The 19,032-nt window shown below is 31.0% G+C and overlaps 2 protein-coding genes and 1 long non-coding RNA gene across 3 annotated transcripts; 2 read left to right on the top strand and 1 right to left on the bottom strand.

The window, feature by feature from the left end:
- The first annotated feature begins 5,360 nt into the window (after positions 1-5,360).
- On the top strand, positions 5,361-8,479 carry LOC146883498 (uncharacterized). The gene is made up of 4 exons (XR_014984313.1): positions 5,361-6,571; positions 6,958-7,549; positions 7,634-7,864; positions 7,965-8,479. It is a non-coding gene; the product is annotated as an uncharacterized LOC146883498 (long non-coding RNA).
- Positions 8,480-9,076: 597 nt separating this feature from the next.
- On the top strand, positions 9,077-10,490 carry LOC114162485 (uncharacterized). Its single transcript, XM_085666075.1, has 6 exons — positions 9,077-9,304; positions 9,386-9,553; positions 9,628-9,735; positions 9,832-9,907; positions 9,980-10,075; positions 10,153-10,490. The coding sequence occupies exons 1-6, from the start codon at positions 9,144-9,146 to the stop codon at positions 10,243-10,245; spliced, it is 702 nt and encodes a 233-aa protein (XP_085522201.1). The 5' UTR covers positions 9,077-9,143; the 3' UTR covers positions 10,246-10,490.
- Positions 10,491-14,567: 4,077 nt separating this feature from the next.
- On the bottom strand, positions 14,568-15,366 carry LOC146883497 (uncharacterized). The gene is made up of 3 exons (XM_085666063.1): positions 15,176-15,366; positions 15,022-15,089; positions 14,568-14,867 (listed from the first exon to the last, which is right to left on the bottom strand). The coding sequence occupies exons 1-3, from the start codon at positions 15,243-15,245 to the stop codon at positions 14,742-14,744; spliced, it is 264 nt and encodes an 87-aa protein (XP_085522189.1). The 5' UTR covers positions 15,246-15,366; the 3' UTR covers positions 14,568-14,741.
- Positions 15,367-19,032: the final 3,666 nt, after the last annotated feature.

Raw genomic sequence — 19,032 nt, 5'->3', positions numbered from 1 at the left:
TTATTTATTTATTCTTCTCAATTGAACTTTAATTAATTAATTAATTTTTTTTTATTTTATCATTGTTACTCGGACGAAATTGGGTGTTGACAGATGGCTTGGACTGAAATTTCACCTATGTGCATCCTAGGATGACCTACTTTCTAGAACATGCTAGGTTCTTTTGTAATCCTTTAACTTAGTTGTTTTGTTAAGGGACCCCTAGACTTGTCTATTTAAGGGGACCTCTAACACTTGTAAAGGGGTTGAACATTTTGGAGAAATTAAACACCTTTGTGTATCAACCATTGTGAGAGTCTTCCTCCTTAGGTAGTGGAGTTCTTTTAAGCCTTATCTTGAATCTTAATTCAAGTGGCGGCACACATCCACTCATCTTCAAGGTTGCCATGACTTCTTCTAGCCTAGCCTTGTAGTGGCGTGCTTCTCACATTTTTATCATTCCTTTCCTTTTCATTTTATGCTTTCGTATTTCTTTGTGTGTGTGACTTGGGTTTTACTCTTTTTATGTGTTGTCCACTCTTATTTGTTTTGAATCAATTCATTCTTCTCTTCTCTAGAACCTTGGAAAGGAACCTTAACATCTTAATGTCCAATGGGGATTTCCTTAGTTTTCTTAATCAACCATCACCATATTCAATAATATTCTAAAAGGAACAAGATAATCCTACATCACTATTATGGGTGTTGGAAAACTCTCCCTTCTCCTTCTTAGGTTTCCTTCTTCATCCATGGAGGTTTTACCCCTTTTGGGTTGGAGAGGATGATGGCTTACGAAATTGAAGGTGGAAATGTGAATGGGAGGCGCAATTAGAGCATGGAGCAGTATTCAAGAACCTTGGGAGAGGGATTTTTTCTACTTTATGGTTCCAATTTCTTCCATATTCTTTAATTTTGTAAAACCCTGGGTTCTCCACCATGGAGAGCAATTTCTATTTGTTGAGATTAGATGTAAAACATTGAATTCTCGTGTAAATTTGTGTTCTTAAGTTATATTCTTTTTTCCAATTCATGTTAGTATTTGAATTTCATGCTTAATGCTTGATGTGGATTGTTCCCATGCTTGATTTGTGATTCTTGAGGTGTTGGGAAACATCTTTAGAATATAGATTTGAAATTAAATACCTAATGGATGCTTGTATCTAGAAATAGAACTTGGTTCATTAGTAATCTTAGATTCTTGAAACTAATGCATGATTTCACTTATTGAAGGTTCAAGGAATTGAAACTTGATGAGTGATCATAGGCTCAAAGGCTCTAGAAATAGGATTTGAGTATTCTTGTGAATTGATTCTAACATGAATATGAAATTGAGATAATTTAGAATGCATGAGAATGAAGTGGTTGAAGTTTAATCTTGACAAATTATAAATACACTATGTTAATTAATTTCTTGTTGCACACCAACTGTGTCATAAAATACAAAAAGAGTTTCTTAGTGTGTTTTGTGAACTTTGTGTTTAATTGAGTCGTGAATTGCGAGATTTGTCATGCGTTGCACAAGTCCTTTGGGAGAGAACGATAAAATACTTATTACTTGCTATGTGCGACCGGTGCACTTGCCGTGTTGGTTTTTCACTAACAGTATTTTGGGTGAGAAAAAAAATTGAACAATACAATCCCTAAGCCAACACATTTAAAGACAATAATCAATTTAGATGAAAGTCATCCTCATGAAATGGAGAAGAAACCTAACCTTTTTCATTGAAACAAACCAAACCTAACGATGAAGTTCCAAGCACCACGATGGAGTGCAGTTGCGGTGGAGCGGAGCGGTGCAATTCCAATGATGCAGTGCAATCCAACGATGCGATGCAGGTCCAGTGCGATGCAATGTATGGAGATGGAATTGAGGTGCACTGGTAGTTTCTGTGATACCTAAATTAACGATTAGAAATAAGAGAGGAAGGGAAAGAAGAAAGGGGAGAAAGAAAAGCTTCGAGAAAAACTTCAGGTGCTTCAAAAATTCAAACATTAAAATGATATAAATTTTTCACATATTACTAATTTTTAATTTCTCTAGTGAAAAATAAAATAATATATATAAAACTGCTACAAATATTTTGAAAAAGAAGGAATACAAATAAAAATAAGTCAACATAACATAAAATTTAAAGTATAAGTATTTACATTCTCTAGTTAAAAATAAAATAATATATAAAACTACAAAAACATAAACATATGCAAAATCTTTATGTTTAGTGGGACTAGGAAATAAGGTTTTGAACAATTTTAAATATAACAAATATAATTTATTAATAAAAAGATTAAATTATATATAATAATCACTAGTGCAAAATAAGCTTTTTATACCTACATTATTATACCTGTTCAAATCCACCAGGTATAAAACAAGAGGCGGATGACAATTTTGTAAATAATGTGAGATCTTTTATGCCAATTATACTTTCAACTGGTATAAAAATTAATGCGGTGGCATTTTTGCAATATTAAAAAAGACTTTTTATATCGGTTATATTTCGAATTGGTATAAATTTCGTATATATATATATATAACAATATATATATATATATATATATATATATATATATATATATATGTTATTTTTTAATTTTTAAAAGAGATATTATACTTGTTCACCTCGTAACCAGCACAGTATGTTTTCCATTTCCCATTTCTTTCGTTTATTCCCTTTCCTTAACACGGTGTTTCGTTTTCAGCATAGTTCATTGCTTTGTTGCTCCTGCTTCCCAACAGTCACTGTCACCGTGCGAAGTCGCCGTTGCCGTCACCGTACGAAGTTGCCATCACTGTGCGAAGTCGCCTCGTCACGGTCGCGTGTTGTTTTTGTGCTCTTCGTCTGCTAGTATCTCTATCGCATTGTGTTATCTTCATTGTCGAAATACTTGGTATCCTAGTCTGTGTCACCCTTACCATCCATCTCTTATATGTTTTCTCCATTTGAAGGTAAACATTTGAACCCTAACCACACATTACTCTTGTTTTGTTAAATGAGTGAAATTGATAGATTTGTTCCTTTGCAGGAGTTAAGTGTGATTGATGTTGCACGTGAATGAGTGAACTTATTTTGTTTCTCCACAGCTACCATTCTGGTCTCATATAACGTAGTGAAAGGATTTCCCCTGTTTTATTTGTTTTGTTTCACAAATTACTTATGTTTTTGTTGCTGCAAGTGCAATTTAGACGGTCATGATGTGTAACATTATTTCAAATTATGCATTATTGGCAGGCTCTGAGCCAAAGTGATGGAAGATGGCGCTATAGTTCTGATAATCCAGAGTCTAGTACCTTTGCTGCTGGTAATGATTTATTGGAAATATAATGATATTTTATGTTTTCTGCAGTTTGCACTGAAACTAGCCTTATGGAATTCTAGGAAATATTGTTGTTTATCCATAATGACAACTTAAGCTATTGTTAGATTTCACAGGGTTAGCACTTGAAGCACTGGCTGGAGTGATCTCATTAGCATCTTCTGAAATTGATCTTTCTAGGGTAAAATCTTGTCTTAAATTCGTTGCTTTACATGCTTCATCTTTCTTCAGATTTTAACCTTCTTGCTTGGTTGAAAAGATTCTATTGTGTTTAAATTCTAAAATAAGTGTGGATGAAAGTATATACATTGTGCCAAATAAAATTTGTGTCGAGAAAGTTTCATCAGAACATTTGTGAACTAAATTACAAGTTAAACACCAGCAGGGCACTGATAAATGAGAACGAATTTAAATGGTGAGCAAAGTGATAAAAATCTATTCAAAGACTTGAAACTTAGCCTTTTCTTGACATATATTGTGAATTTGAGGTCAAACTTATAATTGTTGCATTTTTCAAACATTTTATCTGTTTTAGATTATGTTTTACTTACCATTGTTGTTTATGGTTCATCTTGTGTCCATACTTTATCATGGGCATCCTGGCACTTCTATTGATATCTAATGTCATTCTATTTTGTCAGGTGAATACAGTGAAAAATGATATACTGAAGCTTTTTGACAGCATTGAGAAATATGGTATGTGTACCTCTGATCTTAACCTTGTTCAAATTTCAACATAAGGCTTAATATTCATCTATGAAGTTTGATTCCCCTAGAATGGATGTACGTAGCAGCAGCATCTTCACCTTTAAAAAGTTTGTTCTTTGATAGAAGGTAGATACTATGTATCTCCCAATGTCATTGCATGTTATGCTGCAGTGCGACTTTCTTTTGGTTCTTTCACTTCTTTGTTGCATTTTGGTCCTTTAGGTTCTAATGTTGGTTGTTAGCAAATTTTCAGTCACCTCTGCGGAATTTATCCTCATGGATTTCTTTTTTCTCTTTTCTAAACTAAAAACTATAAATTTTTAATAGCACTGAGTTCTATTTATTTATTTCTATACATATTTCTTCTGGTTGACTTGTTGCGTTGACTGCCATTGTTAGTAATTAATAATTATACCATTGATAAATTTTTGTTCCATTTTATAAACTAAATGACCTAAAGATAGAAGATACACCTCTTCAGAATGCCTAAGTCTTGAAGTCCTATTTTTAGCAGCAATATATCCCTTAGGGCTGAGGATATGGATAGCAATTCAATGTTTACTTTAGTGTGTAGACACCATACATGGTGCTACTTAACGATAATTTATAAAATCTTCTGAAAGACAAACTTATGCCCTGTCTTCCCTAATTGGACACCCTCCCTGCAAATTACCTTAAGTGCTTATTTGGCATTTGGAACTAAGTACTGAATTTGAATTTGGTATATCAATTATTTTATGTTTGGATACTCATTTGGAATTAGAGTCATAATTCCATGGAATTATAGAATAACCATTGAAAGATCTTTTAATTTCTTAGCCGGTACCTTAAAATCTTCAATTCCACGTCTAGAGTTTTAAATGTGCTTAACCCAAAATTAAAAGATGTTTCTCACTCACACTTCTTTTTCACTTTGTTATACGATATTGGTATGCTAATGACATTAGGGTCATTTTGAAAGATAAAAATCAGATCTAGATTTTACAAAAGTATATATTATGATAATTATTAGGTTCATCGTTATATTATGATAATTATTAGCGTAGGAAGCCTTTTTTTAATTTTAAACATTTATTTTATAATGTTATTAAAATTTAAATATTTGATTATTATGTATGCTTCTTAATGTCAGATTTCTATTATTTCATTTTTTAATTCTAGATTTTACATTCAATTAATATATTTGGAATTTAAATTATATACCTTAATTCTTTGTGCAACACAAATAGTAAATTTATGATTCTGAAACAATTTCAATTCTTAAATAATATTAATTCAAATTCAAATTCCTAGTTCTTTTAATTCATCTAAATAGATCCTAATTGTTCGTTATTGCATTAAATGGTTATGTTGTTCCTTATACCACATTCCTCATCCTTCTGATCTAAGATGAAAATATTATCTCTTTTTCAAATGATGGAACCTTCTATTTTGATGAAAAATTTGTTGGTGGACGTGAGCATCAAGGTTCTCTTTACACAACTTCATCTGTTGTTTGAGGGCTCACAACATTTGCTTCTGTAATTTCTGGAAAAATAAATGTATGCAGAGTGTATGGATTACATTTTAAATTTTTATCCTCTTAGAATTTTCTGTTAATGTTATGGTTTGCATTTCCAGCTTCCAGGGGATAAAATTTTGGGTTTAGCAAAATTTTTCCTGGGTATTGGAATCCTAGGTGATGCCAAGGACTTTTTCAATCAAGTTGAATCATTATCTCTTCTAGAGAACAACAGGCAAGCGCTCTTATAGAAACAATCTATTATTTGAAATACACCTTTATAGGGTATGATATAAACAATTATACATTTCATACAAAAGACAAAGATGAAAAAAGCACCACACAAAATAGTGGAGTAATGGTTGTAGTTGAATCAATGCATTTCTCAAGTTCAAAGGATAAATATCCGATTATGGCATCAATGTGCTACTTTGGTGTAATTGAAGATATTTGAGTAATAGATTACACAAGTTTCAGAGTACCTATTTTTAAATGTAAGTGGGTTGATGATAATATTGGCGTGAAGACTGATGATCTAGGTTTTACCTTGGTTGACCTAGAAAAGGAAGGTTATACTAAAGAGCCATTCATCATGGCATCTCAAGCAAAGCAAGTGTTTTATGTCACTGATCTCGCTAACAAAAGATGGTCAGTGGTTCTCCAAGGAAGAACCATACATTATACTAATTACAATGATGAATTGATACTTTATATTAGCGAAGCTCCATCCTTCTCATCAAATATGTCGACCTTGAATGTCGACAATGAAGTAGATGATGTTCATGCCGTACGTGATCACCACAACGAAGGGTTTTGGGAGAACATTCTAACTTGACCCATTTATTTATGTGCTCATAAACTTGTGTGTGGCTTTTTCTTCACCCTCTTCATCTTTCTCAGCTCAAGTTCATTGGTACATTTTATCCCTTCTTGTTCATTGTTTTAAAAACTATGATTCATGTGGTTCACTTCATCTTTATTTCTTTTATATTCTTCATAGGTGGGTAGGTTCGAAGTTTTGATCTGAAGCCATTACAAACAAGATAACCTAATATCCATTGCTTTCAGGTAACTTTTATATTCTAGCTACTCTGTTGCATTTTGTTTCCAAAATAATAAATCTAATGCACCATTTGTTGTTTGTGTACAAAGATAGAACAAGACATCAAATAATGATAATATGTAGTCAGAGACACAGACAACATGGGTTGATTTCTTTACAGTAAAGTTTGGTCAATTTCTGTTTCTTCCTCCCTTTAGCTAGAGGAATTAAATGAACTGTAAAGAAAAAAGTTTTGAATGCTAGTTTTGAGAGAGTCCCACATGAAATCGTTTTGTATGTTTTGAAGTCTCCGAAGAATGATTTATTATCATATGTTGAGATATAAAAGCCTTCGAATTCACTAGATAGAAATTATTTATTAATTCTCACTAACAATTATTTATTTGAATAGGAAAATGTTTGGCGACACACCATTTGGTGACCTTCCACCTTCACAAGGTGGGGACAAGATTCATACATGTACCAAAAAAAATGGTAGGCGTGGAACTAGGTTGAGAGAGTTAACAGTCAGTCGTAGTGCAAATCAAAGATTGCCTATCCAATTTGATATGCAAACTGGTAAAGTTTTGGGAGATAATAGCACAAAATTCACCAGCTCTGTGGCCTTGCTTGGTAGGAGCAAGTCATCCATTCTTATAGATGATTAGGACCATGTTCTAGAGACAGTAAAGAATCATATTTGGTTAAGTGTCCAAGTATGAAATCTTAACTTATATAATTTATTACGTACATATATAACTGATATTTAACATATGTAATCCATTCTTATTATACAGGTCACATATGATGTCCCAAACAGTAATCTGTTGAGGACGAAATGGATTTCATTTGTTGGGGAATGATGGAAGGGTTTTAAGACGGACCTTACAAGTCGTTATATCTATGGTCCCTTAAGTGATAGAAACCCTTGTGAGAAGTATTCATTCCTTGATGAAGACACATGGCAGGCTTTTAAGGAAAGGCGATTAAATCCTATCTTTTAGGTAAATTCATATTATATGTAGGTTTAACTATTTAATTGAACATATTGCTAACATAAATCATTTTTTATACTTTGGTGCTCATAGGCTAAGAGGAAAGCTGCACAAGAGATAGCAAAAAGGAATGTTCACCCCCATAGATTGTCTCGTGGGGGTTATGATAAATTGGAGCAGAAGATCATGAAAGAGGCATCTGCCTCTAATTCCAGTGGGACTACTGTTACTCATCCTCCTCGCCATGATAAATGGAAAAAAGCTCGTCAAAAACCAATAGGGGATTACATATCTGCAGAATCAGAAAGCGTAGCTAGGCGTATTGTAAGTAACTTAAACTAATTTATTTTTAGATGTGTATTAATATATATATATATATATATATATATATATTTAATCTTAACTTAAAGTTTTTGTGTTGTAGGATGAGCTGGTTGAGCAAAGCACACAAGGATCATTCACTCCACAGGGGTGTGAGGACATATTGACAGTTGCCATTGGTCGTCTAGAGCATCCTGGACGTGTTAGTGGTGTTGGAAAATTTGTAGGCATCCGTCAATTCTTTAGTCCTCCATCAACTAATCATAATAAAGTAAATATCAATGAGGAAGTCATCATGTCTATCAAAGAAATGAGAGAACAAATGAGGGAGGAGATTAGGGAGGAGATTAAGAAGGAGATGAAGAAAAAGTATTTGATATGAAGGCACAATTGTTAGTAGACATGAGAGTAGAGTTAGCCTCTCCCCCAGCCCAGCCTTGTAATCCTCCTCAACAACCTTCTCTTATTTGTGTAAGCACAAATGGGAGTTGTGATGTTCTTCTTGAAGAAGCTTCTCTCACTATTGATGCAGATTACGAGTTGTTCATTGATGATCTCCTACAGTCCTTGGTGGCTTTAAGTAATTTGTCTAATTATATTGTTTTACATGTATTTGTTTAAGCCTAATTATATTGTCTTATTTATTTTACAAATATTATTTGGTTACCTTAGGTAAAATGTATCACTACTACACATTCTCATATTACATGGGAATTTTCTTGCAAATTTGTTAAAAAAGTTTGCAAGAAAAGGCTTTTTCCTGCTATTTTTTCTAAGAATTTTAATTGGCAGGTAATTCCTTCGTGGGTAATTATATCCTACAAAATTATAAAATTCGCAAGTATTTCCTACAAAATTTCTTGCGAAAAGTGTTTTATAAAAAACATTTTGCAAAAAAATTGGCAGCAATTTCCTGCAAATTTTTTTTCATAACAAAATTTATAAGTATTTCCTATAAAAAAACTTTCAAAACAAATTGGCAGGATGATATGATGAGAGTAGTGTTTGTAGATGTTCGAGATGCTACTGCTCGAGTCCTAGTGCCCACTCAAGAGGTTAAGACAGTGGGGAGGCCCCTGGAAATTTTATCCTTTGGCCAGTTAGATTAGCAAAGGTAATTACAAAGGATTTGTCCTTACTTGTTTTAATTATGTATTTATTTACATCGGTGTATACTAATGTTATTTAATACTTTAAATATGTATAGCAGATTAGAGTACAAGAAAAGGAAGATGTGAATGAATCATTACCACAACAGACAGTTCTAGAACGACTTGGTGCAATGGCAGCGACTATCGCCTTGCAACCTATACAATTAGAAATGCCTCCCCAAGCCACAAATAGGACCTTGAACACCCCTTTTTTTATATGTCAAAGGGATATTTTTGAAGTTCTCTCTGGAACTGATATGTTATGTATATCAGTAATACAACTTTGGTTGTTGTAAGTAAACTTTTATTACTTTTATGAAGTTTGAATATATTCAATATGTTATTCTTATATTATTTATTTTCAATGTTTAAGGTATTTACATAGTAGATGCACTGAGAAGAAGAATGATCACATATATGGATTTATTGATCCTATTGCGATTCAAGGCGTTGGGAATAAAAGTGAAGAGGTTCAAAAGTACCTATTAGAGGCATTTGATGTTGGGAAAAAAGAAGTGTACTTAGCGCCTTATTTGCAGCAGTAAGAATGTCTTTTATACATTAAATTATATTTATGTAAAACTTAATTGTATATAATGGTATTTGAATCTGTAGGGGTCATTGGCAGTTGCTGGTAATTCTTCCTCAGAAGTTTGTTGTGGTTCTTTTGTGTTCATTACACAAGAAGTCTAACACTTTGAAAATTAAAAGTACTTTACAAGCGTAAGTTTTTTTTATTAACTTATTTTTTGTGTTATATAATTTAATTTTACTAAGTTCCATATTAGGCACAATTTCAATATACATTAAATTTTACAGAGCGGTTGAGGCTCATTCTAGGTTGCAGGGACAACAAATCACTTCTAGAAAGAAGTTGCAGTTCATTACGCCAACTGTAAGTAGTTAATCTTCAAACTGTTGAAATACAATTATCAAATTTATGATATTATATGAATTTAACTTGTAGTGCTCACGTCAACCGGAAAGCTATGAGTGTGGATATTATACCATGAGGAACATGCATAGAATCATATCTGCAAACATTGTTGACTCATGGGATATGGTAATATGTACAATTTATAAATCACATCTTAAGTATTTATCACTAAAAGATTGTTGACTCAATTATTCATTGTGTAGATTTCCAATGACACATCTCCAATGGATCAAGGAGTCTTGAAGGAAGTTCGTGAGCAGTGGGCTTTGTTTCTTTTAAGTGTTTATATAAGATGATGTTAGGTGTTTTATGACTTATATAGTAATTCATTTTGGAGTAGTATTATATTTCATATAAACATTAGATTCTATTTCATGTAAATATCAGATTGAATGAGATTTGTTTTCTGGATGTTTTGGGTAATTATATACAATATATAAGATGATGTTAGGTGTTTTATGACTTATATAGTAATTCGTTTTGGAGTAGTATTATATTTCATATAAACATTAGATTCTGTTTCATGTAAATATTAGATTGAATGAGATTTGTTTTCTGGATGTTTTGGGTAATTATATACAGGTTTTGTATGTGGTAAGAAGCACAAACGAATTTTTCATAAAAAAAAAATAATAAATCACTTTTTATACTGGTTGAGGTCATACTTGATGTAAAATGTGTACTTTTTTATACCGGTTGGAACTATAATCGGTATAGTAAGTCATTTTTTCTTACATAACTTTTCATTTGCAAGAGGACTTTCTATACCGGTTTTAGAAATGGTATAAAAAATAATTTCTTTATACCTGTCATGGAATCGATGTAGAAAGATCAAACCTTCTATAGCACCTGCATCTATACCGATGCTCGAACCGGTATAAAAGGCCTTTTTTTAACTGGTATAAAAAGCCCATTTTACACTAGTAATAAAGTATATTTGAGACTAATTGAACCTTAAATAATTAATTGATTAGAGACTAATTTAGAAACTAATTTCTTTGGTGATAAAAATCTTGGTAGCTAAATTTAGAGATCAATTTACAAACTAGTTATAATTTTTTATTCATAATAGTGACTATTTTTATTAACTAATATTTTTTATTTTTACAAATTAGTATATAAATGGATTATTATAATAATAATTATTTTTTGTTACTAAAATTGATTGTGATTTTCTTATAGTATTTTATAAGCGTTATGAAAAAAATGGAGACAATGCGTGGAAGCCGAGGATCCTACAAACTAAGACTCCAACGTTCAGAAGGCTAAAAGAAACATAATCTAGATAAGACTTCAAACATTTGTATTACCCAAAGACAAATAAAAAAAAAAAGCTTAATTACTCGGATCATACTCATTTTGGTTCGAAAATTTCAAAATGGTACCCACATTGAACTTGCCAAGTACCTTGACACGTAGCGATACCTTGCCACGTGTCACTGACAATGCCACGTGCCACATCAAGGATTTGACACATGACAACTTTTTTTAAAAAAAAAAAATTCAAAAAAGAAATTAAAAATTAAAATTAAAAAATTAAAAAATCCAGAGGCTGACACGTGGCAAGGTAGTTAACGCCGTTTGTGAAAACTTAACGGAGGGTACTACATTGATGCAATAATCAAAATTGGGTACTAAATTGAGACAAAGTTCAAAGTGGGTACCATTTTAAAATTTTCGAACCAAAATGGGTATGATCCGAGTAATTAAACCTAAAAAAACTAAGTAAAAAAACTAAGTGGTAGTATATTCTCTTCGTATATTGTGGCACAGAGTTCGGGATAAACTCATTGGCAGTTCTCAATTCAAAACGTGCCATGTTTCATGCAAATTAACTTATTTGCTAACATTAGTTTCAATAACGCTTAGCTTAACCTATCTAGCACTAAAATCCCAGTACTCCTGTTTTGATAATTAATTAAATCAATAAGCAAGTGCAATGTGGATCTGTTTTATAATGAACACGGTATTATTGAGTGCAAAGATATCATTAATATCTAAATAATCTCTGAAAGAGGTGTTGCTATTACATGCTCACAGGTGTACCATTGTGTTCATCACTCATAATTGTATACATGCATCATTGTTTTCTCATGCAAAATATAATATACATACATTCAGAAACAACGAGCTTTGATCCTATTTCCTTTATTAAGAGAATCCCACTAGCTTCATACTTCAACAATGAATATTATTATAATAGCATGGAGAAAACAAAGACAAAACTCTATTCTCACCACTTTACATTTCACTTTCTCCACCGATCACAAAAGCACGTTTGTATTATACACCATATGAGATATTTCTCAAGGCTTTTCAGAAGTGATATGATTACGAAAAATAAAAAAGTGTTGATTCATTCAACTCATATCCTGCGAAATTGGTTATGTGGATGCACCACCAAATGGTTTTCCATTGTTATATTTTCGTATCTTTCTACGGAAAAAGAAGAGCTATAAAGCCTATTTGTCACACACAACAAAAAGGTAAAAGCCTATTTGCCGGTTTATTGCCACATGTAATCTGCGTTTCGTAGACAAGTTCATGTCTTAACCTTTCTTTATTCAACGACTCATTAAATAAACGTGGACGAGTGTAACGAAAATGAAAAAGGTTCAAATATCTTTCCCTTTTATTATATCTAAAAAATGAGGATATACTTTTAAGAAAGAAGTGAACTTTAATCCTCACTTGATATTTGTTAAGAAGGGAACTATAATCCTCACTCATAAAGATGAGGATTTTAAACCTAACTCAATTTTATAAAATTGGTTTATAAAGGAAGTTTACATGTTGGAAGTCACGTATCAACTAAAGATAAAACAATTTTATAGTATATAAGTGAATACAAACCTCACATTATAAGTTAATTTTGTGAGTTTGAGTTAGACTAAAATTTCATTTCTAATATTTACTACCTGTGGTTAATGTGAGACATTTAATAACAGTCTACAATTTAGTAGTTAACAACGTAGACAAGGAAGTTATGTTTTAGTTTGGTCGTGAAATGTCAAAAAGCCATTATAGTAGGAACTTTTAATATTAAATGCGGTGTACATTATTTGGCTTCAATCTAATTTTCACTCTGGGATCCTTTTTCTTCGATCAGCACTTGGCATAACTTAGTTTAAATTCTATTCTGGGTAGTTTTATGAACGCAACCCAAGATCGGTTATTATTTGAATAATTTATGTAAACCCACATTCATATATACAAATAAAAATAATGGGGACAAAAAGACACACATCCTTAATTATTAGCACAATGACGCCTACAAAGACAATCTTTTCCTATAGTTCCCTTTCATGATCCGTATCATTTAATTTTTTAATAAGTCAAGAAAACTTTAGCTTCTATTCAGTTGCATCCTTGATAATTTTGGTAATATCTGTGAGATGAGAAACCATTAATTGGGTGGGATTTGTTAATGGAGTAAAAGATATTACATTAATCAGTTAGTAACAGGGTTGAAGTGACAAACTGTTTTCAAACTTATTTGCTAATAGAAGGTTTTGGTTTGGAAAGAGAAGTCTAATATCTGAATGAACCCCCAATTGGTCTCATCCATACCAGTATTAAACGAAGTCCTAATTTATTGAGATTTAATGATAGAAAAGTTATTAGAAATTTATTCTCTAACTTTCGAGCAGAAAAAATTTATATAAACTTCTATAGATGAGTTCATGATTTCTGTAATAAGTTTCATTTATAGAGTATTGTTATAATTTAACTGCTAAAATTTTAAAATTATACATTAAAATATACATGTGTGTGGACGTATAAGTGGCTTTAGTGGTTGTAAAAACTATTATAAACCTGATTCTTATAACCATAAAAAGAGAGACACGATTATCGGCTCTTTTTCCAAAAAAAGATAAATAATTAGTGGTGACATGATGGTAAAACAAATATATATATTTTGTAAAAATGTAAGTTGTTCATTAAGAAGATAGATAAAGATAATATCCATAATAGCTAATTGATTCCTGCACCCCCTCAATTGCTTCCTACACTCCATTAATTTTCAAAAATAATAATTTTATTCTTATAAAAGTGACTTTTGGAACAGACTTTCTCGGACGAATATCGAAATAAATTATCCGAAAATGTGTGAAATACATTAGAGAACACATTTTTTAGAACAGTTTTCTAGAACACATATAATGCTTTATAATTAATTTTCCAGATTACCCCTAGATGAAATGTTTCCGGAAAGAACTTTTTGGAACATATGAAATAATTTTCAGAGAAAACGTTTTTGGAATTAATGGATTCTTTTAGCATTTTTTCTCTTCTTCTGCCGGTCCGGTGATGATGGCAGTGGTGGTGGCGGCAATAGAATTGCAATGGTGAAGGGTATTTAGGTATTTTCAATGTATTGATGGGTGCGGAAGAAATTGATGGGATGGAGGAAAGCAATTGCCATCATATATACTGTTTCTGAAAGAAGTAATATTATTAGTTTAATGAGGGATCCGTTGTCATTTTACCATTAAAGATCGAATTCAATCGACTGAGTTGGTTCTGCATTTGTAACTCCTCACATTTTTAATTCTAACAGTATACCCATAAGTGGCTCAGTGTTTTAGTTTACGTTGATAAAATTAATAAGAATGACTTTAATATAAGAAACACAAAAGATCTAAGCTTTCACATTATAATCATACACATAAGTGCTTCTGAAACCGACTTATCATGTGTACTTAGATATAATATACATGGTTAAACAGTTTGTTACTCATAACAGCTTCGACAGTATACGATGATATCACGTTTAACGATTGTTGACGTACTATGGATATGGTGGTTTTGGAGTGTGACGACCATTAGCCCCAGATGGAGGGTAGTCATGGAGTTCAATGTCCATCCTCTCACCAATAGTTGCCTCTACCAGGTGCCACTTTCTACCACTAATAACCTGTGTACATGTGCATGTGTCTTAAACAACGTTTTAAACTCTGCTAAGTTGTATCCTTAATACTTACTAAAATTCTAAAACAATGTCACTCCGACATAATAATCATAGTTAGGTGTAATCTAATCATTACAAACGAAAAATCTTAATAATATACCTTGAGGTTGTGGATATTGCCCCCAGCAAGATCAAGAACTTTAGGGTCTTGCGTAAGGCTTTCAGTTCCTGTTATTATAAAGAAGAGTTAAGAAGATGAGGAACAAAGAAGAAGTGCTTCTCTACAAGAACAAAAATTGGTGATAGAGTTTTACTTGTAATAGGGACTGCTTCAGAGAGTCCTAAAAGGAGTAAAAACATGAGCTGAAAGAGAGTGTTCTTCATTCTTGCTTAGTATATAGTAATACCCAACCTCTTTGCTGTGTTACTTGAACCACACAGGTCTCATTATTTATACATGTAGATTATAGATATTTTAGAACATTATTCTTTTAGATGGAGGGGGCAATGGTACTGCAAAATTTCAACGCGTTTCCACTTTGGAAAGTTTTGATGAGTTAATACGGGGTGCTGGGGGCCGGAATTGTGTTTTTTGGTGGACATGATGAAATTATTAAATGTAAATATATTAAGTCAAAATGACAGCAAAAAGTTGAAGAGCACACACAATGGAAGTGGAATATGACACAAAAATGTTTGGGGGGGGCACGGTGGGGAAAACCAACCTGGTACACTAATCCAAGTCAAGGTTATGTGAACATGTTTATAGTCATCGACCTATATTCCATTGTGAATAGTGTGGAACAGTAAAAATAGGTATATATCCATGAAAATCAATAAAAGATTCAGCACATCAGATTTGCACCTACATTAAGTCCACTCCTATTGCACGAAATGTGGCAGGGATTTCACCAAATTCAAGCGTGAGGGGATAGTCTCCATTAGATCAAGATGAATAATATATAACAAAAGAACATACATTTACGATTTTAGGTTAAAAGCAATATTATCATGTATATGGGTTGTCTCAACTCGTCAAAATTGTTTTTACACATTTAAAAGTTGATGTGTAAAATTTAAATACATCTTTCTCATCCCATTTTATCACAAGACTATTTTTAAAGACAAAATCGTAACAGAACACATGTTTACAAGATTAGGTGTAAAATAATTTAAATACTTCTTTTCATTCCATTATTGTCAAGACGATTTTTAAAGACAAAATCGTAATAAAACACACATTTCAAAACGAATAATACATCAAATTTTCTCGTGAGAACATTTTAATTTATAAATAATTAAGATAAAAGTTATCGTAATACAATAGTCTTTGAAGGATAAACAATGTGCGAGAATAGATATATAAATTCAATATCTTAAGATTTTGAATTAAAGATGATATCTCTTGTAGGAATTAGTTTATGCTTTACTAATACCGAATCAATTCGGTATGTATCAACTATCTTAGTAAGTTCTCTTGAAGAACTATCACGAAACAAGAAGGCTAATTTTTATTTTTTTATATATCAAGTGCATTTTTTTAATAATAATGTGTTTTTCTAGGTAATTGCATGATGTGTGGTATATATATATTTTTTCTGATCCTGTCGTGTGGCCTAAGTTTGAGAATATTACATTATGAGGGTAAAGAGGGTTTAGGTTGCTGATAAAACAAAAAGGTTGTTCTACCTGTGACTGGTGCTAATTGCACATTAACCTGAGTTGGTGGAAGTCATATTCAATACATGAAAAAGCTTGAATATTCAAGTTCAGCTCATGCATGTTATTTCGAGTGGGAACAATACTTTTCTCCATTATAGCATATAGGACAATTTAGCAACTCTAATCATCAGCACCAAACATTAGAGATAGGATGAATACTACTCCAAAAGTTTAATTTCATTAGTTACAACAGAGAATTAACACTTAATTAAATGAAAACCATTTCAAAATTTATACTAAGATTCCATATTGGTTAATAATATAAAATTGTTATTACTTATTAAACTTTAATTATATGTAATGGCGAACCATTGTTATGACAAGGGAGCCATGGCTTCCCACAAAATTTTAATTCTATTTTTTATATATGTTATATATTTTTTAAAATTGTATTTATATATTATTATTTTATTTATATTAAATTTAATAAAATATTTTATTTTATCACCTATTTTATTTATGTATTAAAATTTATATATATTTATTATATAAAAAATAAAATAAAAATCAACTTGATAGACATGGATTAATGAAAGGTAATAGATTTAATCACTAGTGATAGAATTCTTTTATGGTACATCATTAAGAAATAATGATAATAGAAAGAAAGGTAAAGAGATATTAGGAAACAAAAAATTAAAAAATGCACAATATCACTCATGAATCGAGGCTAGTATCTTATTATAATTTATGTGTTTATGACTCTCCTATTACAATGATTTTCTTAAATTATGTTTTTTTTTCAAATTAGTTTGCCTAATTATGATGGTAAGGATTCTTTTATAAAATTGGCACTAATCCTAATTATATTTTTCCTGAAATTAGTATGACATAGATTATGAAATTTAGAAATTTTGTGTTTTCCATTGCATATGGTAAAATCTTGGGTTGAACTACGAATTTTGTTGTATACAATGAATTAGTTGAATAACCTTGAATTGGATTAGATATTAGAATATCCCTATTATGTTAATTTAATGAATTAGAAAGATTATAAATTGGAAAATGCATATGAGAATCACTTTTTGAGAATGATTGAAACAAAGAAAATGAAGAATTTTTTTATTTAATTAGAAAAAATAATTTATATATAAAAAATCTAATTTGGCCCTCCTAAAGTTTTTGTCTAAGTTCCGCTACTGATTATATGGAATATTTAATCTCGCCACTGATTATATGGAATATTTAATCTTGTGTACAGAGTTAAAATTAGAAGTTAAATATATGACATATTTTAACTAAGTATATGATTATAACTAATTTTGAATCTAATCATCCGCACATAAGTATGGAAATTCATAGTAATTAGTTCTCAAATAAAATAAAAAATTCTCTACATACGTAAATGTCGACAATTATTACTTACAAAAATATTATCACATATTTTTCACGGCTGATTTTTATATGTCATATGTAAATTTGTGAATTTTGGTGATGTGATTTGCTGTTTTTGTGTTAGGGAAATAGATATATTATAAGAAGAACAATTTCCAAAAATAATAAATAAATGGTATATACTTTTAGATATCAGTGTAATTTTTTGTAGTGTTCCTGTTTAATGTTGTACCTTTTTGTTAATTATGGCAATTTTTAATCCCAAAAACAATTGTATTATTTTTAATCTCAAAACACTATAAAAGGATATATATGTTATACAGAGTCGTCGTAGAAAAGCTGCAACCCTAGAACCATAGAGAGAAAAATATATATATCTATATAGAAACATTGTCATTGTGGATTGAAATTTAATTGTCATTTGTGAAATGGTTGCTAAGGTACTAAACCCATAACCTTTGGAAATAAATATAATGAACTTCTGAGAAATTCATGGGTACTTTATTGGAAGATAGTAAATTAAGAAAGTGGATTTTGCTTGTATCCACACTTGCTTTTAGAAAGACAAAAACAGCATCAAACCAACCTAGGTTAACACACTGCTTTATGTCTGCCTACTTTTAGAAAGAAAAATAATAGTCAACTTCCAGGAAATTCCTACTGAAAAAATGTGAAGAGATCAGAACACCTCTAATTAAAAAATGGTTTAGAAGAAAAAAATATAAATAAACGAATTTTTTTTTGAAGTTAAAATGATCTTATGTGAAAATTAAAATTAATTCTATTTTGTAGTACTCTTTTTAAAGTTTTTTATAAAAACCTTTTGTCAAAATTGATATTTACTCCTATTAAACTGATGAAACAAAAGATAAATAAAGCCATCCAAAAAACACATTAGAGTTGTATTTGCGTGTTAACTTTTATTCCGTGGTGTTGATTGCTGACTTTTTTTATTTTATTTTCTCTTCTGTCCATAAAAAAACTCGTGTTAAACATTATTTCTAAAGAAGCTACAAATATAATTCTTGATAAAAGTATCAATGCTTAAAACAATAACTAAAAGGTAATAATATTCTTAACCAATTTTGACTCAATCAATTCTCATTAAATGGTT

This window comes from Vigna unguiculata, chromosome 9 (genome assembly GCF_037176805.1).
Source record: "Vigna unguiculata cultivar grain cowpea cultivar isolate G323 ecotype 2 chromosome 9, ASM3717680v1, whole genome shotgun sequence".
Classification (NCBI taxonomy): domain Eukaryota; kingdom Viridiplantae; phylum Streptophyta; class Magnoliopsida; order Fabales; family Fabaceae; genus Vigna; species Vigna unguiculata.
The sequence above is the reverse complement of the archived record's forward strand: the minus strand, read 5'-3'. Positions and strand labels throughout refer to the sequence as shown.

Coding starts and splice junctions, on each gene's coding strand:
- LOC146883497 (XM_085666063.1), bottom strand. CDS start 15,245: ATGAAGAACACTCTCTTTCAGCTCATGTTTTTACTCCTTTTAGGACTC. Junction 15,090..15,175: donor TGAAGCAGTCCCTATTACAA/GTAAAACTCTAT, acceptor TTATAATAACAG/GAACTGAAAGCCTTACGCAA. Junction 14,868..15,021: donor GCAATATCCACAACCTCAAG/GTATATTATTAA, acceptor ACATGTACACAG/GTTATTAGTGGTAGAAAGTG.
- LOC114162485 (XM_085666075.1), top strand. CDS start 9,144: ATGGCAGCGACTATCGCCTTGCAACCTATACAATTAGAAATGCCTCCC. Junction 9,736..9,831: donor ATTAAAAGTACTTTACAAGC/GTAAGTTTTTTT, acceptor TAAATTTTACAG/AGCGGTTGAGGCTCATTCTA. Junction 10,076..10,152: donor TTGTTGACTCATGGGATATG/GTAATATGTACA, acceptor TTCATTGTGTAG/ATTTCCAATGACACATCTCC.